This window comes from Filicampus tigris, chromosome 15 (assembly GCF_054856515.1).
Source record: "Filicampus tigris isolate MCC_2025a chromosome 15, RoL_Ftig_1.0, whole genome shotgun sequence".
In the NCBI taxonomy this organism is placed as follows: Eukaryota; Metazoa; Chordata; class Actinopteri; order Syngnathiformes; family Syngnathidae; genus Filicampus; species Filicampus tigris.
In genome coordinates this window covers 12825930-12853924 of record NC_141231.1, presented here as the reverse complement: position 1 = coordinate 12853924, position 27995 = coordinate 12825930, and the positions used below count along the sequence as shown (strand labels likewise).

The following is a 27995-nucleotide window of genomic DNA, read 5'->3' as shown; positions in this document are numbered from 1 at the left end:
ATTAAACAATTAAAAGTGACTTTTATTTAAAACTGTGTGTACAAAAGTGAGAACGTAGAAAATTTCAGGCAGAAAGGTGGCACACAACTACAACTTCAAAAATAGTGTACATATAGTGAGTGCAACCAGAAAGTATTCAGAGAGCTTCACTTTCCCCCCACATTTTATGTTCCAACCTTATTCCACAATGGATTGAATATTTTTTTGGAATATCTTTTTCCCCTCCAAATTCAACACACAAAACTGACATAATGACAATGTGAAAAAAAGTGAGAAATCAAACGACCATAGGTATTCATAGCCTTTGCCATGAAGCTAAAAGAACATCATTTTTCATTCTATTTTTTAGGGACCACGGTCAGGAAAAAATGAATAAAATGACGAAATACTTGCATAAATACAGAAAACGTAAGCACAACTGTTCACTGCGAGGTAACGACGTGAACTGAACTGATGTCGTGACATCTGAAGTTTGCTGCTGCCATCTAGTTGTGGGGTGCCTGAAGCTTGCGTCTAGGTAAAAATTTTGCCCGCAGCACAAAGCAAAAAAATAAATACCACTGTATTGAAAAGGCACATAAATTCCCTTCCGTGTTGAATTTTGCCTGAGATGCAGACATTCAGGTCCCCGCCGTGGCCGCCATCCTCTCGATGGCCGCCCAGTCGACCTCGCTGAGGCTGCCGCCGCTCTCTGACAGTTTGTCCAGCCAGTCCATACCTGCCACACCCGCTCTGGTGCCATCGTCCTGCTCGCCCATCAATTCAGATAACAGATTGACGCCCTGCTGTATGCTATGCTGGTCATCGTGGGCCCCGGCGGAGGTGACTGGACGCTCCTTCGACAGAGAGGTCCCTGACGTCGAGACAGAGCATCATAGAAATTAGTATGATGAATTTTGAAGCGATGGGAATATTTTGCAAAAGTATTGTGAGGATTGTGATGCTATTATTGGCTCGTCAGTGCGGTGCTGACAGACGCTACCTGGCCTTTGCTGGAGTTCAGGCCGCCTGCTGTCCTCTGAAGGTCTTCCAGGCGCTTCGGCAGTCCAAGGACGACGCTGGGCGCGTGTTTGGCCTGAGGGATGCTTTAAACTTTTGTCTTTGCTGGAAAACCCCAAAAGATTTGAATTCAATATAAGACCTTGGTATGAACATTATGTGTACAGTATTAGTCTTCATAATATGTTTGTTGACATCACAATAAGGCAAATTTCAGAGGGTTTTGCTCACACACGAGATGGACGGTAGATTTTGCTGGAAAAAAAACAAACTTTTTTTTAAATACCTGTGACTGCCAGCAGTGGCCGGAGCGGAGGAGGACCTTACGGCAGGAGCATCAATGACTAAAATCCGAGAGCTGGGAAAGGGGCTGGTGCGAAGTTCATCTGCCAACGAGGTGGCGTCGCGGAGCCTCTGGTTGAATTGTTTCAAAAGCAAGGCCCTGGCAAGCCAAAGAAAAAGAGAATCATTTTTGCAAACTACATATGCGTGTCACATATACTCACACTTGTAACCTATCTTGACTGATTTTACACCGTAGACAAGAGCTGAACAATTTTGAAAAATAATCAAATTTGGATTTTTTTTCCCTCAATATATTGCTATTGTGATTTAATATGCGATCCATTTTTTCAAGGTTTTTTTTTCAAACAATTGTGGCGTAAACATAAATCATTAAGTCATAAATCAGATTCCAACATTAATAAAAACAAATCTATGGCTTTAATACATCAACTTTTCATGTTCCATGAAACAATGATATGTAAACGTAGACTGCACTTCTTAAGTACTGAACATAATATGAGAAATTAATTTTTTAAAAAGTGACAACTGAATTTTTTTATTTTTCCCGAAATTCCTTTCGCGATTTGAAATTTGCATTCTACTACAATGCGATGTCGATTCTAATTCGATGCATTGTTCAGCTCTAGTTCTTGGTTGTGTACTTTCACACTCGATGGGTGGCCAGAACCTCAAGTGACCCAACTATTTGTATACATGCAATTATAAAGTCAAATCTCTATAAATGTCATTAGAGAGGTTCTTACTTTTGCTTTTCTTGTGTGTTTCGCCTGCCGGTCACTTGGCTGGTGGATTTCTACAATAAAGAAGAGCAGAGATGAGCAACCACATGGATGTAACATGGTGGAAAAATTCTTGCCAGCTGTTGAATGATCCGACCGGCGTTCTGCAAAAAGGTTTGATCTCCCTCTCGCGCAGGGTGGCTCTGTGTTTTTGATACACAGAGTGTCTCTCCCTCTGCTTGCGTCTCATCCAGATCTTCAACTCCCGTCTGTCGTCGTCCTCGTCAGGAACAGCACGCCCCGGGGAAATCTGACGACTTGGCTCTTGCTGCTCCTTCCTGCTTTGTCCGAGCCACATTGTCTTTCAGCTCCGTGACACTCACAAGACACGCATAACCGAGAACTCTACCTGCTGTCGAGCGTGTTGGTTAAAGATGCGTCCAGGTCAGTCTGGGATATATAACCTTCGCGCACCAAACCTTCCAGGATCTCCGCTGTATCGGACAACCCCGTCTGGTCCAGACTCTCGTCAGCCGTTCTGGAGATCACACGTACACACACGCATGGGATGATAGCGCAGTTAAAGAGTGAGTTAATGAACAGTTGTCAACCAAAAAGCTAACATCCATAAGCCATAAGGGAACATGCGTTCGTCTGATGAAATCCATGTTGAACTTAAGCATGGTGGTGACAGCATCATGCTTTAAAGCGGAAGTCAACCCAAGCTTATTTTTTTCAAGAATATGTTCCCAGCAGGCCCACTAGTTGAAACGCAGCATTCTGATTAATTTTGCGTTTGCGGAATATAAGTTAAGTAGCAAAATGCACTTGTTTTTAGCCATCTCTGGGGGTGGCCATTTTGTCTTCTGTCGACTGAAAATGACATCACAACTGCTTACAACGACCAATCACAGCTGACCTGTTCTCTGAATCTGAGCCGTGATTGGTCGTTGTGAGCAGTTGTGATGCCATTTTCAGTCGACTTCCGCTTTAAGGAATTTTTTCTTCAGCTGGAACTAAAGCCTTTGATGAGGTGGAAGGAATCATGAACATTTTGAAAAACCTTCAGGCTTCTGCTCGAAAGCAAGAAAAAAAAAGTCAGGAAAAGCCAACTAGAACATCTGAACTTTGGAGTTAATCAGAGGCACTTTAAAAAGGAAGTCAACCCAAAAATGTTTTTTACAAGAATATGTACTATGCACTCCCACTAGTCTAAACACGGAATTCTGATTAATATTGTGTTTGTGTAATATCAATTATGCAGCAAAATTCGCCCGATTTTATCCATCTCAGGCGGCGGCCATTTTGCCATTAGGAGTCGACTGAAAATGACATCACATTTTCTCGGGGCTCAGGTAACGGCCAATCACAGCTCACCTGTTTTTCAAGTTTGGGCATGTGACATTTGTAAGCTGAGCTGTGATTGGTCATTCCACCTGAGCCCTGTGCACCTGGGTCATTTTTTAAAAAAAATTTAAAGGAATATACAGTATTGATCATGGACTGATTTTTTTGTTTTTTCCAGGGTGGTCCGAATACAACTTTGTAGTTTACCAATTTAAAAAATGTGCCTGCATACACATTTTAAAATCCACTTACTCGCCAAATGTTTCCAATGTGACAGGTGACAGATGCTCTGTTGGAGAAACATAATATTACAATATGATAAGAATTCATTGTAATGAATGGTAGCTAATGGACAACACATCTAATTACATTTAACGCATCTTTTAAACGACCACAAGTGCAGCTGTTGGCCACTGGATATTGATGAGAACATGTGAATGAAGCGTCTTTACTTGGAAGGCTCTGGTGGCCGGGACGAAGCTGAGAGGAAGAAGTTGGATGCAGAGCCGACGGCTTTCGGTCAGTGCTGTGGTTGACATTGTGAAACGCGTCTTCTTTCTTGTCCTCTTCCTCCGCCACACAGACGTCAGGTTCTGGTGCGGCGTGAGGTTGAAGCTGTGCGGCTCCTTTGTGGTGATTAAAATGCAAATTACTATTAAAGAGGTTTATTTTCAACGCTCCTTTTATGTTTGTTTCCTTTGGAACACCGAACGCGACATTGACCGTTTTCGTTAGCCCATCTGTGACGTTTTCATGTGTTAGCTTTGATAGGGGGGGGTTAAAAAAAAACAAAAAAACTTACTGGTTTCATGGGTGTTTTTTCTCACATTGATGTGAGTGTGTTTTGGCTGTGCTTTGGGCTCTTCCGCCGGGAGAGACAGTCTTACTGTTTTTCTTACTGCGGGTTTCACATTCGGAGGTGAGGCTGGGGAGACTTGCTGTGGCTTGTATGGCTACACAAACATAAAATCAGGCCATATTTCTATTTGAGAATCGGAATAAATAGGATGAATATACAATGCTAAAATACCTCCTTTGGAATTTTGGACTGAGGCAGGTCCTTCTCCAGACAGTCGGCGATGTTCTGCAACGCAACCAGCTGAGAATCCAGTTTGGACAGGTGCGACGAGAACCAGACAGCGGCGGTTTCGGACGGAAGATTGCGAGGTTCGTCTGTTCTTGGGGTCTTGATGGCTTTCGACAGCTCAGAGTCTGTTGAATCTTCACTGTCATGCGGAGAGATTTTCTCTGGTTCCCTGTGGTGAGGTCTTTCTATTCTTGATGTCTTCATAGCTGTAATGAGCTCAGAGTGAAGTAGTTCCTCAGAGTAGACTCTCTCTGGTTCCAAGTTGCGAGGTCTCTCTCTTCTTCTTGTCCTGATGGCTTTACAATCCTCCGCGTCATGTGGATCCTCAGAGTAGACTCTCCCTGGTTCCCTGTTAGCCTCAGTGGTGCCCTCGCAGGTATCTGGAATATTAACACAAACACAGTGGTGCTTTGAGACGCGGGTTTAATTTTTTCTGTGACGACAAAATGATTGGCAATGCCATTAATCCTTTCCAGTCCTCCACCCCCCCCCAAAAAAATACTGCAATGTATATTTTAATGAGGAAATTGGAATTCTATCATACACTAAAATGATAAACATACAGAGTTATGAAATAATTAAATAGAAATAAAACGAATCCGGTAGTTTTTGCCACACTGCATCATTTGAATGGCCATAGTGCTGCTGGTGTGCCTGCCTACATGTGTCACCTGAATAAAACAGACATATATTGTTCAATGAGACGTCTCAACGCTTCTCTCAGCTCATCAGCACGGCATCAATAAATATTAGAAATTCTATGCAGAGGACAAAGAGTATATGACTGTGAGTAGTTATATCATCTATCAACGTGTTGCCGAACTGTTTGGGTTCAATCTGTTGCTTAAAGTATTGAGAAAACGCACCATAGACGCTATCCAGCATTAGCATTAAGCTAGCAGGGCCTTTCTTTAGGCAGTTCTTTAGTTGTTTTAAAAGCATTAGGTGAAGTTCTCTTTGTCTTATATTCAGCTAGAAAGTAGACTTCAACTGGGAGGGGCAATAAATAGCTTGAAGACACTTTTTTTGAAGAATTGTTCACTATTTACCAAACTACCGCTTGTTGTCAGGTGATTGAATTGAGCTCACTACCACCATACAAGGCCTGTTGTATGAATGACAACAGATTGATACACAGATTTATTATGTTTTATATCTTAGGTCATCTAGTGGAAGAGCAGCTAATTGTTCTGCCTGGCATAATAAGACTCTGACATAGATAAATAATTTTCAGACCAATTAAGTGAGAACGGATCATTTCACAGTACAGTCATGTGCCGCAGCAGTGGTTGGGAGCGACTGGTTTAACACACCATGACATATTAAATCCAGACCTGTTTGAGTGACAGTTTTGGGAGTTTTCTCATTGGCTGGTTGAGCACTCTTAATGACAGAAGTGGCGAGCACGTGAAGCTGAGCAGGCGTCAGTACAGGAGGCATGGACGAAGCGTCTTTCGTTACGGATCTGGCAGAAGGCAAATCCAGATGATGTGTCCCCTCTTCGATGTCGAGGACGCTCAAGAAATTGCGGCCGCGCTGATCCTGGCAGAAACGACAAAACTGGCCATGTGGTATTCTTGTTTCAAAAGGCACATTTGTGTTCTTTTACACGGGATCGCACGTCTCAAACTAAATATTTTCCTTTACTTCTGTTCAAAAGTAGCTGATTCCAAATCTGACCTTGTATTTTCTTTAGCACATCAGGTTTGAATATTAGTAGTAATAATAATAATAATGCAATGTGTCATATATTTTGTAATATTTTTTAAATTAAGGGTTAGATTCAGCAGCAGGTGGATTTTCCTGATGTAAACTAGCTTGACATTCCAGCATTAGATAGTGTGGGTCCCAGACTGGTATCTTACCAAATTCCTCTTCTCCTGTAATGGTGGGATGACATCTGCGTCTTGAGAGGGGCTCTCTCTGTAAAGTTTCTCTGGAGTAGGTTCTTTTGACTTGCCTGTAGAAGTGGTGGCTAATAGTGAGGCTTGGACAGACACTGCTTTGTCCACAAGCATAGGAGAACATTCTGGAAGGGAGTAAAAAAACAAACAGCATGACGCTTTCTCATACTCTAATTGAGAATTCATCCATTTTCGATAGCGTTTGTCCTCATTGGATCACAGGCTGGCTGGAGTCTATGAAAGCTGACTTCAGAACCTCAGACCTAGTAGTCCACCGCCAGTGCACCGGGTTACCAAAAGGCTTACTTGGCTCTGTGTTGGTGAAAGCATCGAGGCACTCTGGGGGAATTTTACACGCGGATGCGAAGGCGTGCAGCTCGGCTGAAGTCACTCTCGACTTGTCTAATAGCGTGCGACCAGTCGGCACGGAGAGGCTGGATCCTGAGGGATTCGGAATGGTGGCTGACGACAGCAGAAGCACAAAGACGTCATGACAGTGAGCTCAACCATAAACGTACATTTTACAGAATTAGCTACCACCCACTTTGAATGGAGGCATCCCGTGCAGGGGTGATTTCCTCTGGGTCCACTTTAGGCTGACAAGAAAAAAATTGAATTATTATTGAAAATGTTTGCATTGTTTTGATTTAAAAAAAAAAAAAGCTCTACCTCTTGTGTGGTGATGACGGGCTCACTTGGCAGATTTGTCGTCAGTGCCCTCTCTCTTCTCGTCTGCCTGTAATCACACAGTCAGTCAGAGGGCTATCATGAAGACAAGCCATCAGTATTACACTTGAGGTTATTGTGCCTCTTGCTGGAGCTGGAGGAAGGCGTCGCGCCTCGATGCGTTTCGGCAGAGTCGTTGACCCTGAGCAGCTGCAGCCGTGCCTCTTCCGAGTTACGCCTCCCTGCCACTAAACCCGCCAACTCCTCCAGGGAGATGAGGCGAGCCTTTTGGGACGAGCGAGGTGCCGCACTGGACATCTATGGAAAAAAAAAAATTGACAGATTGACTGATGCTCTTTGGCAGGGGTGGGGAGTAACAGAGCACAAATTCAATGTTATTGTACTTTAGGAAAGTTTGCGATCTTTCAAATTCAACAGTGGAAAAAAAAACCCAGCCCTCTTATAGCTCTAATTTGGGTTTTAAGAAACCACAGAGTTTGAGGGAAAACTACCAAAAAGCTACAACTTTCTGACTAGTCATAATAACATTTTGAATGATTGTAATTTCATCAAAGAGCTGTGGCGTAATTGTGACGAGTCAAAACGACAGATAAGTATAACGGTAATTCAGTTTAAAACAGAATCAAAGAGGCAACATATAGCCCCTTACAGCCTCACTAAAGGTTTTTTCAGTTATCATTAGCTAATTTTACTGTTAGTCAGTTCACAACGTTAGCAAAGCTATTGATATTTGTTGTGATAGCATTTCCAGATTTTTTTTTTTTTTTCTCAGTACATTATTTTGCACTGTTCCTTTTGTACTTAAGGACATTTCTGAGTCTATGGGTACTTTTGCCCCTTCTGGGTATACAATACTCACCCTTCTTGGTTTGGGGTCTATACGTAGAAGCTGGAGTTTGGGGGATTCTCCCAGTGGCACTGCAGGTACAAAGAAATGCCTGGGAGGAGGAGGTGTTGAAGATAGTTTGAGAAGGTTGACGTGGCCTTGTGCAACAGGTTGCAAGTGTAGCAGGCGAAGGCCATGTGTCGCCTCAGACGTGGGATTCTGGTGACGGGAGCTCCTCACAGGAGACTCAGTTTGAGTGCTGTTACTAAACCGAAGGAGTCTTTTTGGAGCTGAAGACGCGCCTTTCGTCCTTTTCTTGTCTCTCTTCCTACCACCTTGCAGCTGAAGTAACTTGAGGCCCGACGCTTGAGAGGACGGGTCTGGATTACTATTACCAATAGAGGGCGCTATTGTATTAGTGTTCGATGTGATCAGAAGCCCTTCGGTGGATGGGATTAACCTCGTGCTTTCCTTAAAGTGAATGTCTGTTGACTCTGCTTCCACAGAGAGGGGTCGCAATTCCTGAAAAAGAGAAATATAGGACAATGAATGTGTATTTAAAAAAAAAAAAACGCTATTAAAGGAAGACGTGTGGCTCCAATGAAGCACAAATGAATGGGACAAAGTGGTACAGATTCAATTAGTCGTGTAAACATTACATTCAACAAACAAAGCATCACCTCGCGTCATCTTTTTTTTAGGTGCGCTCACACTATGACGTAGTTACACATTCAATGACGTCTTCACCACGACCGCGCGGGTGTGTGAGGAAATGGCACGTTAAAGGCACGAATGCAAACATGGAACAAACTAAAACGCGTATGGTACCACACAGGACAGTTTTAAATCGGACAAATTACAGTGAAGTTCGCAGTGCGTATTTACGCACACAGCTCTGCACCATAACGCGCACATTAATAGTTCCGTAATCGCTTTTTTCTATATCCTAATCTACATAAACAGTGGGTTGTTTGTGTTACCGTGTTAAACACACGAACAACCTTGTGTGAACAAATAGCCTTGCCGAGGACACAATCTACGCGTAAAACACAGCGCAAAGGCTAGTTATGCCCATGCCTCAAAATTTCTTCATTTGGGTTGCCGCAAAACAGCGCAAAGGCTAGTCCATGCCTCAAATTTTCTTCATTTTGATTGCCGCAAGCTGAAGTCTATTGCATCTAACTTTATTTTGGGCAAGGAGCAGGGTAAACCCTGTATGGGTCGCTTGTCAATTGCAGGGCACATAGATAAATATTAACAGACAAATTGGCCAAAATCTCTAGGACAAGTTCATCCATGAAGGACACCTACAAATGGCCAATATGGCCGCTTTCAACCGAAATGGTAGACTTTCTGTGTCTTTTGTGGCATGGCTTCCAGACATGTTTTTGTCTATCGACTCATCATAAACATGTCTTCCAAAATCCTTGTAGCCAAGTTAAACAGGCATCTGGGGCAGATTTTTTTTTAATGTGTTGGGTACTACTGCTAGACAAATTTGTGCGTTACACTGGCCCGCCTACGAGAAGTAAATTTCCACCTGAGTATGTGAAATCCCCTCAGCCAAAGAATGATAACATGCAAACTCCACACAGCAAAGCAGAAATTCAACCCCAAGCCTCCTAGCTGGGAATGTATCAAGTAAAAACATACCTGATAGATTCTTCCTGCGTCATGATTAGCATAGGCAAGATTGCTGGCATGATCAGGTTCTTGTGCGCTGTGTATGCGAGTCTGGTAGGCATATGGGGGGTTGTTCGAGTGTGAATTAGGGACATGTGTTTGTGATTGAGACACTGCAGGGGTTTGCGCAGGTTGAGAATAATGTTGAGGTGGCACATTGGTCATGTAAGGTGAAGGCACATAATGCTGCGAGGGGTTCATATTGGATTGAGCTAAATAAGAATTCTGCTGGGCATGTTGCAGGTTGGAAAATGAAGCTCCCAAAACGTCCATCAGACTCATGTAGTTGATGTTCTGCAACACAGGGGGCAACATTTAAATCATCAGGTAAGAGTCAAAGCATCTGCAGAAGCAAAGAGCGTTGTTACCTGGACTAGTCGGTACAAATCTTCACCCAGACGCTGTCTCATTGGCGGAGCCTGAAGGGAGGATGGTTGGTCCAGGCCAAAATGATCCAGAGTGGGTGCGCCAGCTGTGGAAGTTTGAGGTTGAGAACCTGGATGGTCTAAGGGCGGGTTGGGGTAAAGAGTTGCTCTTGGGTGGGGGAGGTCTGTGTGAAGCGATGCCTGAGGCTCGGCAGACGGAGGAATTTGTGGGATTGGACCGCTCGGTGCCCGGATCACCGGATGGCTTGCGACCTGACTGACACTTAAACAACAGAACAAGTGATGCAACAATGATACTATTACTGTTGTACTATTATTTGATTATATTTAAAACTTGGCAAAGTCCGGAGCTTTAATGTCAAAGTTTCTTATGTGTTATTCAAATGCAGCATAATTTGACATTCAAAACTCACAGAGATGTGGAGCTGGACGTCTCGATCAGTTCTCCAAGCTTTAAACTCTGCGAAGAAAATAACACAGACATTTGCTTATCGGCGAAAACTGCACTGTATGCCACAGTGAAAGATTGATATTGACCGCTTGAGGCGAGCAGAGGTTTTCAGACGTGATCCCGTTGGAGAGAGACGATGACTGCTCCGTGCGGTCATCGCTGCTTTTGCCTGTGACAAAAACACGTTGACGTTTACCGAAAATGATTTATTAGAGCTGCCGTACTGACTGTTTGGGACATCGTGCCTTCTTTTTCTGGCGTGACATCCAAATCATCAAAACACGGTCGCTGTAATGTGGAGCTCGGGATCGGAGCACTCAAGTTGAGTTCATCTGGCTCGTCGGGGAGGGACGTCCTGTGAGACTTCAGCTCATCTGGTTCGTCCGTGTAAGAACAACTACAAGAGTGTACACATATACACATAAAAATGAAGTATGTATTATGTATATATAAGTCATAGTGAGCTGCAAAAGTTGAATCAAGACAAATTTCTAATATGGTCGTTTCTACATAGAACACAGTGGCGGTTTCTGGTATGCGCGGCCGCACAGTGCAGCAATTCCAGAAAAAGGAAAACAAAACAAAAAAAACTCACATGGACAGTTCTCCTTGAACTATGCTGGGATCCAGACCAGCAACTGGAGTGTCCTCCTTTCTTGGGCAGCTGGTATCAACACTGGTCTGTCCCTCCAGCCTCGCGTCCGGCTCGGATTGAAGCGCCGGGGCGATGGTCCATCGTGCTTCCGGGCAGCCTGGCTGGAGCAGATGCACGAACCTGCGCTCCAGCAGGCTCAGCGAAGTGAGCAGCGCCGGCGCAGAGGTTCTGACACGGATGACTATCCCATCCTCGCACATTCCTTCTCCCTTTGACTTCTTCTTCTTGCTGGTGTGCCCGAGGAGCACCCTCTTGTCTGCCCAGCGCAACATCCACACCAGCAGTCTGCCCAGCACTGGAAACTGAGCCTCTAATTTAGGATCCAGGACCTGCTGAAGTTCTACAATGGCTTCCGCGCTGGTTGTGGAAGCGAACGCCGAGGCGCTCTGATTACCGTCAGAACCGGAGCCTCCCTTCTGATGTCGGAGACTAAACAAACCCGTTTGCCCTCCTGTCCTAAACTCCGACAGAGCGGACGCAGAGAAGTTGCTTTTGGATTCACAAGCGTCATTGCAGGCTGCTGAAGTCTGCGACTCAAAAGTCGCAGCCCCCTTCGCCGGTCTGCTGCAGCATCCGGCTCTGAAGACCGGGAGTTCGTTGCCGCAGTGTTTCCTGGCCAGGTGCTGGCCGTCTCTTTGGCGGCGGTGCATCGTGGTGAGCACGTCGAAGGTGAGCGAGTGCAGCTCCCTGTCGCGTAGAGCGGAGCAAAAGGACTTGAGCAAGGGAGGCTCGCCCCCATCGCTACTCTCCTTCTCCAACAAGTAGCTGAGAAAAAGCTCGAGGAAGGTGAGATACTCATCATCCTCAAGTTCAAACTCCCAGGTACCAATGACTGGAAGGGAGGGTGACGTTACATTTTCTATTGCCGTCTTAGTCGGAACAGCATTCCTTCTTGTTTTCATTTTTACCCTGTAGAAAGACAGCACATTAAGCACACCACAGGAAAATTGTTGTTGATACTATAGCTGGGCAGATTCTCATTCTCATTCACTGCCAGACATTTTCAGACCCTCCTTTATCCAAACGTTTGAATTTTTTTTTTTTTTAAGAATAAATAAATTCCTGAGATTGAATGCCTGGACTGCGAAAAGACAAATAAATATGTCAATGGCAGTGAATGAGTTAATCCATTTGATCAATTCATTTGAGTTTACAGTGAACTCTGCGTTATCGCAAGGGATGTTTCCATATTCACCGAAATCTAGTTCATGCTTTAATTTACAGGGGTCAAACTCAAGGCCGACTTAATGTTTACTTGATTTATAGTTTTTTTTGGTACTTTGCTTTTAAACCTTGTTTTGAACACAGCAAGTGATTCACCCCCTTTTCAGGTCAGTTTCATAATAGTTCCAAAAATCAACTCCTCTAACAGAAACATTCCTTTGCTTAATGTTTGTTCTTGCTTTGGATTTTTTGTAGACTTGTACCCCTAAAGTGATAGCAACTATAATTTGGAACAGCGTCTGATGATAGGAAAAGGAAAAGATGTTTGTCTACGTCATGTGTCTTGCTAAATGGTTTTGTTTGTTTCAGTTAGGCAGAAAATTTGAACCAAAATTAAAACGCTCTCTTCAATTTATAGATGCTTTTTCCCCCCCATGACGTCCGATTTCAAATTCGGTTTGTTAAAAATATATTTAATAACAATGAAATGCAGGGGCAATTGTGTAAATGTAATAATATGGTGAGGTGACAGCCCTCTGAGGGAAACTGTAACTACAATGTGGCCTGCGGTGAAAACAAGTTGGATTTAATTGCACACTTGCTACCTGGGTTTGGATGGTATGTGAAGATCAGGTGAGACGGCCTCAGATGTGTTCTCCGCTTTTTCTCCATCAACGCAGTCGGTTAGCGTGCTGGCGCTCACGCTCGTGACAGGTGAGCGTGGCCTCAAAGTTTCGTGTTTGTCTTCCTCGTCCTCATCTTTCTCCCACAGCCGAAGCTCCAGGGGGGCCAGGTGCCTCAGCAAGCGGCCCAGGTGCTTTCTCCTCTGCCTCAGTTTTTCTTGGATCAGTGCCTTCATTGGCTTACTGCCTGGCTCTTTGCCCTCCTCTAAAAGATAGAAAACAGAAGAGTCTTTAAGCTCCTTTTCTGCAGTCTTCGGCTTCTTTGTTAGGTTTCACCAGGACCATTTGAAAACAGCTCTACGGTTGAAGAAACACTTCATCTAAAATACTATATTACTTTTGAATTTGTGACATTTTATCAATGTAGTTGGATCTGCATGTTGAGACGTGTCCTAATGATTTGGTGACATATAATATATTACATGTTAAAAATGACACAAAATCCAACATTACAATAAAAATGTAACAAATTAAACTCCAAAAAGTAAATCACAATTAACATTTTAATTTGAAATTGCAATTAAAAACTTTTTTTTTAACAATACCTTATACTCAAGGCATCACTGTAATACATTATTAAGAGTCACATGAAAAAGGCAAAATTGCAAAATGCAGTCTACGTAGTTCACATGCAAACTACAAACCACAAATCATTACGCTTTGTTATTAAAAACAACATGTCATACAGCTCTTGTTTTGTGCAGCTGTCCCTCATGAAATGTTAGTAACATTAACATACATGAAACCCACATTCACAAATGTAAGTTGCTATATTTTTGAGTACACTGTACATTAAATAATAGCAAGAATAAACCAGTACAGTTATGACTACGACACATAATTCTGTTCGACTTTGATATACAGTACCAAAGACGATGCATTGCCTCAAGCTCTGCAGCAGTGAGTTATACTTCTCCCTCAGGGAGACTCTGACAGATTCTTCCTTCTCTGGGAAGGCGAGTACCAGCGTGTCTGCCACCTAGGGACGAAGAGCAAACGACAACATATCAGTTGATTTATTGTTGTTTTCCATTTCTGGCGGGAGGAAACAGAGAGGAAAAAACAATTCACCAAAGCCAGCGGCGGCAATTCGGCCAACAGGCTGAGCAGGAGGTCCTGCAGGATTTCCTCGGTGTTCAGGAAGTGAGAGAATGGCAAATAGCGATGGGCCCAGAGAAGAGCATCAATGCAGGATGAATGGACTTGTGAATTATCAGGGGCCTTTAAGGACAGCAAAATAAACAAACAAAATGTTCAGGCCTTGCACAGTTAAAAGATAATTCCACACAATCCAATCATATCGTGATACCTGTTGCATTCTGGCAGCCTGAAACCTCCTGCAGGCAACAGAAAGTTGATCCCTGACGTGAAGCATCCAGCATAAACCACACAGCTCCCTAAAACAGACTTGAAGATGAAAATAAAGTCAGGAACAGAAAGAAGATCTGGTGTTCTCAAACATTTTGGGTTCACCCCTTAGGGAGAAATTTTTCCAAGGACCACCTCACACACCTATCTGCCATGTGTACCCATTGTCACGACACCAAATTTATATAAAATAAGTCATCATCTTTACAAGAACAGATATATTTTGCCTGTATTAGAAAAATGTAATCTATCGAGAATAGTTGTATTTTATCCAAAGAAAAGCCGCAACAATATGTAAAAAAGTCAATGTTTAACAAATGAAGAGAGTAATATTTTAATAAGTGAATTTAAAAAATAAAGCTTTATTCTACAGGACTAAAAAATGAAGACTAAATCCTAAAAAAAAAAAAAATCCCCCCGAAATAGGACTAATAAACATTTTGTTTTTTTAAAAAAGAAAAAAAAAAACGTTATTAATGCATAGAAGCACTTTTGATTGGCCCAAAGCTAAAGTAGAGAGGAATTAATTGGTTTAGTATGTTCATTTAATTGTCACACTGATCCCCCGTATGCTCTTTTACATGGGACAACATCATTTCTTGCAAATCAAACATCTGGTTGAGAACCACTGGCCTACGGCATATGGAGTGGTGTCTTACTAATAGTTTGACTGGAATCAGGGTCCAGAGCTTTGCTATGGCTCCGTCTGAAGAATCCACCACGGCTAACAAACTTCATCAGGCCCTCTGGGAGAGCTTTTTCCTCTTTGGGGAATGAAGGGTAGGCGTACTTTGTCTTGATCTATAAAAAAAAAAAAAGAATAATAATAATAATAATAATTTTTTTTTAAATGGTTTTAATGGCACACTTAATTACTGAAGAGGACCTTAAACGAACGTCAACCTGAACATTTATTTTTCAAGAATCTGTTCTTTGCAAGCCCTCTAGTTGAAACAAGTTATTCTGATTAATTTGTGTTTTTGGAATATGAGTTAAGCAGCAAAATCCACCCATTTTAGCTATCCCAGGGGGCGGCCATTTTGTCACTTCTGTCAACTGAAAATGACATCAAAAGTGACAAAATGGTCGCCCCCTGAGGTAGCTAAAAACGGGTGGATTTTGCTGCTTAACTCATATTCCAGAAACGCAATATTTATCAGAATGCCATGTTTTCAACCAGTGGGCCTGTATTGAACATATTCTTGAAAAAAAAAAATGTTCAGATTGACTTCCGCTTTAAATCAAAGCTTCATCTAATGCCAAAAGAGGCTCTAGTACCTTGTGCAGTAGGTGGCGGGCCCGCCGCAGGTTGCTGACATACCATTGAGCAGCCGGGTGGCAACATTGAGCAGACCTAAGGAGGAGCAGGATCCTCTGGAGAACGCTGGACACTTTGTGCCGTGTGGCCACTTCTGCGAGCTGTCCCAGTGTCCCCACAGGATCCTGAAATTTTTTATCAGGCGAATGAACGAAAAACAGTGGACATAAAAGTCGACACCCATTTCAAAATGCTAGCTTTTCGTGACTGAAAAAGATTAGACCTCAATAAATCATTTTAAAATCGTTTATACCATTTGTGTGACTAGTACTATTCAACTGGAGGGAAAACATCTTTCGAGAGGGGAAGTAAAAATAAACGAGTGGAATAATGTGGTTGAACAAGTGTGCACACCCTCTTATAGCTGGGTATGTGGCTGGGTTCAAACTTAACCAATCACATTCAAACTCATGTTAAATGCAAGTCAGCAGACACCTGCCACCATTTAAGATGCCTCTGAATTTAACCCCAAATAAAGGTATGCTGTTCTAGTAGGCTTTTCCTGATCTTATTTTCACATTATTTAAAAAGAAAAAAAATATATATTATTTCCGAGGAAGGTCATACAAGGTACTTGGGCCGGGTGGGGACTGGGCGGTTCCAGTTACAAGATTTGTTTTTAAAATGTCATTATTATCTGCTTTCTCTCCAAGAAAAGTGCGAATGCGTGTGTGCGCGTGTGTGTGAAGTCTGACTTTTGTGAGAAAAAAAAATTGGAGATTTTGTTTTAAGCCCTTATGGCCCAGCCCGACATGAGCATGTCATTCTGTGTTGAGTACCTGAGTGTTAGGGGAAGGCTGAGGACAATACAGAGGCGGGGACGGCAAATACAGTCCACAGTGTACCAAAGCGGACAGGCTTGAGCACAGGTCTTTGGCTGATTCCAGTAAGGAAGTCAACTGTGAAGTTAAAACGTCCACACCAGCGATAACGGATGCTTTTAGGATTTCCTGGGTGGACCCCTGCAATGCATCCAAGTCTTGTCCTTCCATAGGGTCTAGTCAAAAAAAATAGACACGTGGATTGATGGATTAAAGCGGCTGTCTTGTCATGTTCACAAACCTGTGAATGTTGTATCATTGACATCGCTGTGCTCTCCTGTGTCACTGTCCAGAAGACACTGCAACTCCGCCTGAAAAATGCTTTCAAGGAGTAAAGCGTTTGGAAGGTGAAGCTCTCGTCTGTTGATCCTGTTTACAAAAAAAAAAAAAAAAAAATTCTCAGTGAGAGAGGGAGGTGAAAAGACCATAAAACTACTCCATCTCACACTGACCGAGACATCTCCAAGTGGCCGGCGCAGTAGTACGCATAAGCAAGGCTGACAGAGGCTGACGTCTTCCAGTCCCCGAGTTTGTACGCCAGCCACGCCGTCTCGGGGAGCAGACCCCCGAGCAGGAGAAGGTCCACGGCGTAGTCCACGGTCCACTTCTCCGACATGTGCTGCTGGCGAACCGCTCGAGCCGCTGCCTCCTGACACAGCGGCACCAGGCGTCCTACGTTTGAGGCTGGACCACAAGAGGAAACAATTGATATTGCGCTGCGGTGAATCGTTTTTTTCCCCATTTTAAATTGGCAATCAAAATGCAAAAATAAAAAAGTTGCTTGATTATTTTGTAGTTTTTTTTTTTAATCTAACACAAAAAGGGAAAAATGATGAAAAAACTCTTTTCTATATTTTAGAGTCAGATCAAAATATAAACTGGACTCCTGACTCCTACGTAATGTTGCGTGGTCCTATTTTAGACTACTTGGTCTGTCTTTTTTGTGTCTGCCCCCCTCTCAACGTTATTAAGCATAAAAAAAGGACCTATTACGTTCAAAATTTTCAACCCCAACAGCCCCCCCCCCCCCCCACCCCCTTATTTGTACAAAAGTTCACTGTGAATGCTAACCATGAGGTAGATGTAACGGCGGCAGGACAGCCACGTGATGTGCAGGCAGGATGTTGAGCGGCTGATTGGTAAAATAGGAAGCCATAAACCTCGCCAGAGTCTGAATGACGGCAATGACCGCGTCGCTGTGAAGGTTCGTCGGCAGAAGGGATTCGCCTGCAGAGCATAACGTTAGAGCCTAATCACCTTGGACAAAGTTGGCTGCATTTTTCCAACTGCGTTTAGTGACCTGTTGTGCAAGTCGTATGGTTATTGTGGTGTCCAGCGTTGTGCAGCGCCAAGTGGGCCATGTGTTCTCCCAACTCCACGGCTTCCTTTAGGTGGTACTGGGACAACAGGCTGTAGAGGAGAGCCAGACAAAGTCTCGTTTCCTGGAAGGCGCTACGACGACAACCTAAGAGAGAGAGAACCATATTTGTCGTATTTTACAATCTTGTGTTCGTTTCGGACTGAAAACAACTGACTTTTTTTACTCTCTTCCCAAATTTGGGTCCGCCATGTCTCAGCGCTGTTTTGGTACAAGCCACATAGGAATAGTTCTTCACCTGAGGAAACAATTTATATTTAGAATGGATTAACCCGACATGGTTCAGAATGACACAATTACATTTTTTTTTGCTTTCAAGCGGCACAACAGGGATACGCTTATTGTAATCAGGACTCTTACAAAGGTGGATATGAATCTTATGTGTAAATAGTACGTGTTTTTTATTAACCCCAAATAAAGTTAAGTTGTTGAAGCCTGAAGGTTTTGTGCCATTTCTAACTTTTCTTAGTTCCATCCACATTGTATAAAGCCTCAGTTCTAAATAAGAACTAAATAAATACATAAAATAATGATAATTCTTCTTTTTTTTTTTTTAATACACGCGCTCTTTTGGTGACAAGCAGTCTTGCTTGGAACATACCTTTTGGAATGATGACCATAAAGTTCAACCTTTGTTTCATTGGACCATAACAAAATCTCCCAAACACACATGGGAAAATGAGTTACGGTCTGATTAAATTGTATATGCGTCACTTGAAATGTACAATTGGGAATAGAGATAGTCAATAAATTGAGAACAGCCACAGCCAAGGGTTGTTTCTTACCCGTGTGACTCAGCAGTGCAGGACCCTCTTCGAGTTTCTCTCGGGTCGCTTGCAGAGCTGCTTGAATCTTGGAGATGACGAATGACAACTGTTCCTCGTCCCCTTCCTCCCAGTCATTATCCTCCTTAAGGGCGCGCATTTCTTCCTTGTAATCTTGGCTGATCTTGTAAACCCATTGCCACACTCCAAACAATCTGGAGGCCATGTGAAATAAAAACTCCAAACATAAAACATGTGTCAAGCAAGTCAAAGAGGATATGTTTTCATCACCATCTGTGTTTTTGTGAATTAGTATCAACCAAATTGCACTCGGTTTTATGTGAAAATAGTTTGGATGTTATATCGACGCTGGTGCGCAATATGTCACCTTGGCTGCGGTCCGCATTGTTTGTTCTGATAATGAAAAAACACACCTGCTGGATGGTCGCTGGGATAAGGGCAAAACCTGATGAACATGGTCACATTGGTTCTCCCCGTAATCTTGTAGCAGTGGCACGTGGTGGACATCTGAAGCAGAAAGTCGAGGATCCTTCTCCGCCGAGGACCAGACGTTTCTTTGCTGCAGGCTGTAGGCGGAGTCGAGAGCCTCAGAGGCCAGTTGGAGGATGAGCACAGCTCCGGATAGTCTCTCGACACAACCTGCTGGGTGGGACTCAGGCGGCGGGGCGAGCAGCAGGTGGACTAGCTGCTTAGTGAGCTCCACCGCCAGCCCCAGGCCAGGAGGCCCGTCCGAGTGAGCGTTATCCCACGGGAGGAAAGAGAAAAGTGCCTTGAGAAGCTCCAGGATGCAAGCGGAGCCGGAGGGGCCGCTTTTCCCAGAGCGGGCAGTACCGTTTGGCATCAAGTGGAACAAAGCGGCAAGCTGCGCCACGCGGAAGATGGTACATTTGAGCAGATGGGCTCGGTTTTCCACTGCGGCTCCCAGAGACATGCAGAGAGCCCACGCCGTCAGCAGCCCATTTTGGATCTTACCGAGATCCCGACGAAGACGGCTTACGGTTATCTCAAAGTCCTCTTCCTGATCTTGGTTGAGATCAGTCTCTGTGTCCAAAGCGTGGAGGGTGTCGAACATGGAGGCAAACTCCAATCGTCCGCCGTCCGCCAGCTGTGAACCAGGAGGAGGGCCGTCTATATCGGAGTCGTCCTCAAAGAAGGACTGGAAAAATCACATTGATGGAAAAATGCGATGGAATATTTAATTTAATTCAGTATAGTACTTATTTTTCCACAAATCTAATTTTGACAGACCTGAACTCTTTCGAACAGCTCCTTGGTGCCACTGAAGGGGCCCTGGTCCTGCAGAAAGAAAGGCAAGGTGGACTCGTGCGTGGTTGCACATATAATAGAGTCCGCGGGGTTAGGCCCACTCGTGGTGAACGACTTTGTGTCCAGATTGAGGTACGACTCCAAACACGTCCTCACGTACATCTAGAGTGAGCGATACAAACAAAACATTAACTAGAAAATGTCATTTCTGTAGAAAAAGAGCTCATGCTAAAATGCTGTCGAATTACGCAAAATCTAGGAAATTAAATACTTTGAAAAGTAAACAAACGCTGTATTTGGTACTAATATTATGAGAACTAAAGGAATGGAGACAAAATAGCGACTTGAGTACATGCTGGAATGGTTTGAAATGTGACATGAATTGGAATTGTTTTTTTTTAAAAAGCCTTTATTTGTGAACTAACTGTCATGGACAATGTGAAATACTGAAAAATGTTGGACATTTTGGAAATAAAAAAATAGTTGTCAAGATGTCTTGGGATGAGTTGAACATTTTAGATTTTGGAATGGAATGAATTGATTAAGAAATGTGGAAGCTTTTGGAACATTTTTCTCCACTGATTTGGGAATTTTGCCATGAAAAAAAGTGCGCATTCAGGGAAAAGTGGTCATTTTTGAAAAGCGAAAAATAGTTCTGAAACAGTTTGAATCAGTTGATTCATGTGGAAGGTTTTGCAATATGTCTGCATTGATTTGGGAAATGTCCCATGTTTATATGCAATTCTGTGAAAAATGGGAAGTTTTGGACTGCCGAACAAAGACTTCCCAAGATCTCCTGACTAAGCTGAGCATTTTGAATCGGTTGAGAAATGTGAAGGATTAGGAACATTTCTAAAATGTCTACATTGACTTGGAAATTTTGCTATGGAAAATGTAACATTACGGGAATAAGTACACATTTTGGGCATGTGGAAACATAGTTATTTTGTTATTTGGACAAGACAAATTGCAGCATGGCGCTCACAATAACGCAACTCTTTATCCTACTAAGTCTTATTACAGCACCATTTGCCCAAGCTCCTGCTTGAGTACCTGAGATGTATCCAGAAGCTGGCAGGCCTTCTGAAGGTCCTTTCTGGTGTTATCCAACAGAACTTTCACCAGCATGGCGGGTGAAGGTCTATTGAGAACCCTCAGTACGGTGGCCATGTAGCCGTCGGACACAATGCAGTACAGGAGGCGTGGGTGCCACGTGACGGAATAGCGCTGCCTCATGGCGTCTCGCGCCGACACGCTGGAACTGGACAGGTCGGCCTCCGGTCTTCCGGTTGGAGGTCTGCATGGTGAAAAACATTTCGCATACTGACCTCATTGGCTGCTGATTGTGTATAAATGAGGCTAATCATACAGTATATTTGAATGAAGACCAACCGAAAAGTGACCAGTGGGTGAAGGGGGAGGAAGTGTGCGGGTTGAAAGTCTATATTGCAACCGGAGCTGGTTAGCGTGAGGAGCCCGCCGAGACGAGTCACAACCAGGAGGGCGCCTCTCTTCAGAACGCAGGCCAGGAAAAGGCTGTCGGGTGACCAGCTCAGACTGCCTACCCAGTATGACCTAAAGAAATTAGTTTTAAAATCTTTCAAGTTAAGCGCAAAATCAAATCAACTCCCATTACTGTTAGTCCACCTTGTGTATTTGGAAGGAATCTGCTCCGTTTTACATCCGCATCTTCCAAGACCGCTTGACACCGAGACAAAATTCTGTGTGCTCACAAATAGAACCTGCGTAGCCTACATTAAAAATAAACATGTTAGGCCATTACAGAACGATCTCGCATGTGTAAGGTGAGAAAGAACGTGTAAGATGCTCACCTTGGGCTGCCGCTGATTCAGCACGACGGCTAGCTGTTGTCCATCAGGAGAGAAGTCGACCACCAACGCCCCTCTGGACTTGACTGCTTGGCAGGGTGGGGTGAGACGTGACATGGGGTACGTCTTGGTGGCCCATTGTATGCTATATCCCAAAGAGCTAATCAAAGGAATGTGTCATTGTGATGTTGATCGGACACTGAACAAGGTAGTTTAAGTTTAATGCCACTAATATGGTCCAGTCCACCCCAAAATATAAATCTTTTGAAAATAAATAAAAAAATAAAAAAAGTGTAATTAATTATTGTACATATGGACAATCCATAGGTACAGTACATGTGTTCTATGCGTGCCTTTAGGGAATGTGGCCTAGTGAGTGACTTAATGTTGTGTTCTCATTTTGTATTTGTGTGTTTAACAGCACATAATGATGAAATATGACCCCCGATGAAGTACTTTTTTTTCTATTTTCGGGTCACACCAGGAATCATAATGCGTATGTGAAAGGACTCCAGGTGATAACTCATCCGTTTTTTTTTTTAAAGCAACTTACATAATTAATTAAATTCGACCCCTTCCAAACGCACATTTTTTTAATCTATTTGGGGGTCACATAGGGAATGTGTGTAGCGTTAAGAAGCACTCCCTGAGTTTTTAGCAAAAAACTTATAATAATGTATAAGGACTAGTCACCAGCCATTGGCAGGGCACATAGTAACAAGGCTTCACACACGCATTCACAGCTATGGGCAATTAAGAGACTTCAATAAAGCTAGCATGTTTTTGGAATGTGGAAGAAAAACCCATGCAAGCATGGAGACAGCAAACTCCATCGATATTCAAACCCAAGACCTCTTCACAGTAAAGCTGACCACTTCAACACTTTGCTGCCTGAAATGACCCCTCTTGGGAAAACGTTTCCTCACCACTGGTTGAAATGATTCATGCATACTCACCCAATGCGCAAATGATCATCCATCCATTGAATTTTGAGGTAGGTGATGATGAGTTTCTTCCCAGATGTGAATACAAATGCTGATAAGCAGATATCACCCATAGTCTGAAATGAAAGCATAGCGGTCACAACACTGGGTGCACACACTAACGTCAGGGACCATTGATTGCAGTGACGCATGAAACCTGGCTTTCGACAAAGACGCTACACTGGGATGCTTCTTTGTCCTTCAAAGTGGGCAGAGAGGTGTCTTGAGGCAGCTGCACTTGTGCCCAGCGTCCTTTTACTGAGCCGTCGCATACCAAAGTCAAATCCTCGATGTCTGTACATTCCCACAGGAACGCTTGGCCCAATGTGGTGACCAACAGCACGCGCGACCCATCACCGGACACATGGACGGACAGCCGTGTGGAATTCCCTGCCAAAAAAAAAACAACAAAAAAAAACATTAAAATAAGTCAATGATGTACAACATACGATTATATAAGACATTCACCCAACATCATTAGGTAGACTTGCACAATAAAATTTATTATAGCTAACAGCCAATGAAAACCTCAAATTCATCCACTCAAAAAATTTGAATATCTTAAAAATAAGAATCTGAAAAGTACAGTGAACCTACTATTGCTGGCGGGGCTTGATCCCTACCCCTGCCAATAGCAACAATCAGGGAATAATTGACGCCCTTTTCTAAAAGAGGTTTGTAATGCAGTAACACCACACATCTAACATGTACACAATTATGAACCCATGTTACATTTCCAATTCAATTCAATCAAAGTCTACACTTCAACCATATGTGTTATTGTAGTAGTGTATTAAGGCAAAATCACTCAGCCCAAATACTGCTGGAGGCCTACCTTGAATAGTAGGAATTATTTGAACGACTTCAGGGACCGCTGTGATGGTCCTCAACAAGTCGTTGTCCTTATGCCATAAAAAGAGCTCCCCTGAGGTCAAAAGTCCACAAAACCACATGCCTGGGAAACACACAACACGTGCAGTTAATGTTTTGTATGAAGTAACGGACACTTTCAACTCTTGAGATTTAAACTTACCATTGCGGGACGGCGCCATCGTCACCACATTGTTGAGCAAAGGATGGAGTTTGGGGGTCTTCTTCTTGGTATGACCGGACACCATGTTGATCTCGCTGATCCGTTTGTCGTCGAACAGGTAGACACATTCCTTCTCCTGTAGGACCAGGAGGGAATTTGCCCTTATTTAAGGTTGCAAAATCGGATGCTAACAGAGATAATAAGGTACTGTAAAGCCAACTCATGTCTGCAAGGAGAGCAATCAATTTTGCATGCCTATTTATGACAAAAGAAATGGTTTATATTTATGCTTGAATGTGATAGTTTCATTCAATTCCACTTAATTACTTGTTAATCCCCGTGAAATGCTTCCAAATAGGACCATTTCCTAAATAACCTTTAACTGGAATTTCATTGGAAACTTTCCACCCCCTTTACGACTCTATCTATTCTAAAACCCTACTCATGCTATGGAAACAGGGGTGATTTTGCTTTCATCTGTACCTGTCCAAGCCAGCAAAATCGTGGCCATGGCTTCTTTCGCTTGATTCTGGAGGACAATACTACGTCTAGCTTTAGCTCCATGATTGGACGAGACACCATCAGTGTTTAACGATACTGTCAGGAAGAGTTCATTGACATTCCTCCTTTGAAAAATCAACAGAGGGCCAACTGAAAGGAAGAAAACGAGAATTATTTGTGTTGGGAAGTGTACATGTAGTATAAATTCAAATAAACAACTTTTGTAAGGTGATTGATAAAGTAAATCACAAAAAGTAAGTAAATATGTGTTTGGTTGGAAGATTATTGATTTGTTGTTACAAGGCCTTTATGTAATAGATCATGTATCGTTGGTAACATGCATTTGTGGAATGAGCAGCGGAGCTCAGTATATGGGTTGGGCAAATAATTTGTATTACGGTAACTCTTGTTTGAAGCCTTTGGCATCGGCAGAGAATGCATGTTCCTTATAGATGTTGCTCTATTTAATCAGGAAAAAAAAGGTCTTCCAATTAGAATTCAATGCCAAGAAGCCTTATTATGAAACAATCTACAAAATAATACACGTATCTGCTTTTTGTGCTACGTTTAGCTAACTAGCTTGTACATACCCAGCTGTGGATGAAACGCCCTCCTCTTCTTCATCATCATCATCACTGCCATCCTCGCTGAGCCATTCTAGTGGCTTCGGCCACAATGTGGACATTTTGTGTCACTCGTTGGTACGTTTAACAACGAGTTTTGCCTTTAACAGTGCTCGACCAATTCCGTTGTTCGCCCATTTGGTTACCCGTGACGACTCCACAAAGCGGCTGGTAGCATTAGCCACCTAGCTAATTGTACGGCGAAAAGGAAGCCCGAGTATTTCCAACGTATTTGTCGTAAACGTCGCGTTACTTAAATGATTAACTTATCGAGTATTGAGCATGTTCAACCGCACCTAATGATAAAAAGTAATTCGAAACTCCCTCCGTTTCATAGGCAACACACATTTCCCATGATCCTCTCGGGGAGAAGCCTTGAACCGTTGCCGTAGGAACGTTAGACATGGTGAAGTCACCGTAATCCATTCGCTCACCTAGCGTGCCCCAAGAAATTTCATTACTCATAAATGCAAAATTGCAACTAAACTTTGCTTTAATAAACGCATGTAAATTACCGGTGTCCACGAAATCCTCTTCGGAGAGAAAGAGAATATGTATCATTATTTGAACGCATTTTTTTCTTTGTTAATGGTAAATTGACTGTCACTTGTACAGCGCTTTTCTACCTTGCTATAGATAGATAGATAGATAGATAGATAGATAGATAGATAGATAGATAGATAGATAGATAGATAGATAGATAGATAGATAGATAGAAATTTTAATTAGTGGTTAGAAGAATACTTTCAGGAATGTAGAATTTATATTATTGGACTGTACGTAGTAGAATTGTATTGCTACTTACAAACTAGTAGTTACACTTTTTACCCGGGGGATTGTTTCTTCTACTTTGAAGACTTTAACTTTCATCCATCCATTATCGATACCGCTTTTCCTCACAAGGGGACTTTAACTTTATCCTGTTAAATTATCAAACCGTCTAACATGTTTTGATCGTATTTAAATTGAGTGCACAAATGTGGGGATTCTGCAGAAGGATTTCAATCCACTTGCTAGAAATGTGTGGCACATGCGTTTATTTTCCAGTAGGGGACACCCCAGCATATCACATTGACGATCACTGCTCCCCTGGGCCCTGTAGCAATTTTGCAAATCCCATTTTTTATATCAGTTTTATAAATCAACCATCCAATTCAACTCCCACCCCCATATAGATTATACTGAATTACCACTGCAATCACTTCTTTTCATCCCAACAGTTTTGATGACATCTGCCAAGAGAACAATAAACAGGAGACTTCGTCATGCTATTCTTTAATGGGTTCATTTGCTCATGTCTGCCAGGTGCAGATGGAGCTCTTCATTGCTGTCAGGACCAGATTCACCACTGTGTTCTGATGAGGACTCTTACAAAAAAAAAGGGGGGGGGGGTGACATGTGGATATGATAACATAAAATTAGCTGAGTCAGTCATCTGCGCTTTTTCCTATCGTTCCATTTGTCCTTGTTAAAATACATAAGGTTGATACTTAAATCTGTTTCTTTACTGCTGGCTGGAATCTTTATATGTGACAATCTTCATTATTCAGTTCAAAAGTCCAAAGCACTTTAAAACAAAAGACACAATAAAAATATTGATCATCAAACGATGCCATGCTCCGCCCACATTGTCACTCACACATTTGATGGCGTAGAACAAAAACCTTGACAATTTAGCGTCTACCATGAGTCTCGGATACCTGCTTCTCATTGAGGCTCATTTGGGCGAATTCCCTTTGGAGTTTGTCAAAATTCGAAGCCTCAACTTTGTCCAAAATGACTGACTTGTTATTCATTTTTAAGTATGGGTCCTTAAGACTTTTTCATGTGTCCTTTTATGATAGATATGTCCACTCAATTTTGTGTTGATCACTGAAAATGGTGTTGGGGGCTGCTTATTTTTTTTTCTAACTTTCCAGGGCGGACTACTGCAGGAATTTGCCAAAAATTGCTGCTTCAAACCAAAAAGGCAAACTAAGATCCATTTCCATGGTTTCGTGGTACTTACTTCTGTTATTAACCTTCTGTGATGAAAAAGTCAAAGAAAAAGCAAACCCCCGTGTGGAGTTAATCCTTAAAATCTCAAAGTTTTTCTGATGGAACAGATTCATTTTGAGCAACATTTGTACTTTTTTTGGTTTTTGTTTATGAGAATCAAATGGTCCCACATTTTCGGGGGAATTCACCATCCTTACTGACTTATTGAGATTGCTCACAACGAGGCAACAAAAGGTAACACGTAAAGTCATGTGTACCCAAGCGGAAAAGCTGTACAACAACAACAAGTAATTAAGGGGGAGAACAATTCCCAATGTTGCGTATTCAATATAGAGAACACGAGTTGGCATGGTAACCCGCTTTGCCATCTGCAGGTCTATTCATATTTCAGTGACACTTGGGGGAGCTGTCAAGAAACAATTTAATCATGTGTCTCACATGGCAGTGGGTCAGAGGGTCTGTCTTGTTGGAAAAACAGCGCGGTGCACTATAGTGGTGAGCACATCCGTCTGACAGTTTAGAGGTTCAGCGGTCAAATCTGCACTTTCTGTGTGGAATTTTTCCCCGTGGGTTTTCGGCCTCATTCCAAAGAATAGATGTTAAGTCAATTGAAGGCTCAAAATTGTTCATAGGTGCGAATTATAAGTGCCAGAAAAGTCAATGTGCCCTACGAATGACTGGCTTCTCTGACAACACATTAAAAAAATGCTGGGTAGCTTTCGATTTTGAGCAGATTGGATTACTTTAACTCAAAGTTGGGTTACTTATTTTTGACCCATCAGACTGAAGATTGGGTTTGGGCGGGTTGAAGGTCTGAAGCTGGTAAGCAAATTTATGATAACAGTCTTCATCAGGAAGGACATTCGGTGTAAAAACTTTGCCAAACAAATAATGTACCGTAAGTGACTTGCCGTAAGTGACCCCCTGACAAGGAAAAAGTGCTACTTCTTAGAAATCGAAGTACATTTTATGTTATTTTTAACCACAGCTATACTGATAACCTGGTAACTCGTTTCTTGGTAGGTTGCACTCATCGATATCAGGTAGTTTTTACCCCTTGTAAGGTCAAAATCTTGACCCAATTTACTGGATCAAATACTCTGCCAAATGTGGTTGCTATAAATAACCCAGCATTGGCCCTTTTGGACAATGCACTGGGTTAGCCGTTTCACCCAATTTGGGTTACTTTCAACGC

At 42.7% G+C, this 27995-nt stretch overlaps 1 protein-coding gene and 1 long non-coding RNA gene across 2 annotated transcripts in view; both read right to left on the bottom strand.

Moving 5' to 3' along the window:
* Position 1: 1 nt before the first annotated feature.
* On the bottom strand, positions 2-25169 carry cplane1 (ciliogenesis and planar polarity effector 1). The gene is made up of 48 exons (XM_086054141.1): positions 24770-25169; positions 24162-24329; positions 23679-23814; positions 23481-23600; positions 22803-23035; positions 22619-22722; positions 21666-21822; positions 21481-21584; positions 21226-21408; positions 20887-21130; positions 19816-19995; positions 18981-19723; positions 18568-18761; positions 17940-18020; positions 17705-17869; positions 17476-17631; positions 16857-17088; positions 16646-16773; positions 16363-16580; positions 15544-15708; positions 14925-15066; positions 14207-14304; positions 13969-14118; positions 13765-13876; positions 12820-13102; positions 10991-11959; positions 10641-10792; positions 10482-10564; positions 10358-10404; positions 9927-10206; positions 9529-9852; positions 7909-8397; positions 7171-7346; positions 7032-7098; positions 6907-6958; positions 6669-6824; positions 6324-6487; positions 5793-6000; positions 4402-4838; positions 4174-4324; positions 3824-3997; positions 3624-3660; positions 2434-2562; positions 2182-2362; positions 2049-2098; positions 1286-1441; positions 983-1104; positions 2-853 (listed from the first exon to the last, which is right to left on the bottom strand). Exons 2-48 carry the CDS (start codon positions 24258-24260, stop codon positions 621-623), a joined length of 9264 nt encoding a protein of 3087 aa, XP_085910267.1. The 5' UTR covers positions 24261-24329; positions 24770-25169; the 3' UTR covers positions 2-620.
* Positions 25170-25875: 706 nt separating this feature from the next.
* The window catches only part of LOC147135587 (uncharacterized), a 37291-nt gene continuing 35171 nt past the window's right edge, over positions 25876-27995 (bottom strand). The window contains exon 3 of the long non-coding RNA XR_015089918.1: positions 25876-26169. This is a non-coding gene — a long non-coding RNA (uncharacterized LOC147135587). The remainder of the gene's footprint in view (positions 26170-27995) is intronic.

Coding starts and splice junctions, on each gene's coding strand:
- cplane1 (XM_086054141.1), bottom strand. CDS start 24,260: ATGGTGTCTCGTCCAATCATGGAGCTAAAGCTAGACGTAGTATTGTCC. Junction 17,870..17,939: donor TTGGGAAGAGAGTAAAAAAA/GTCAGTTGTTTT, acceptor TCTCTCTCTTAG/GTTGTCGTCGTAGCGCCTTC. Junction 9,853..9,926: donor ATTTGTACCGACTAGTCCAG/GTAACAACGCTC, acceptor CCTGTGTTGCAG/AACATCAACTACATGAGTCT.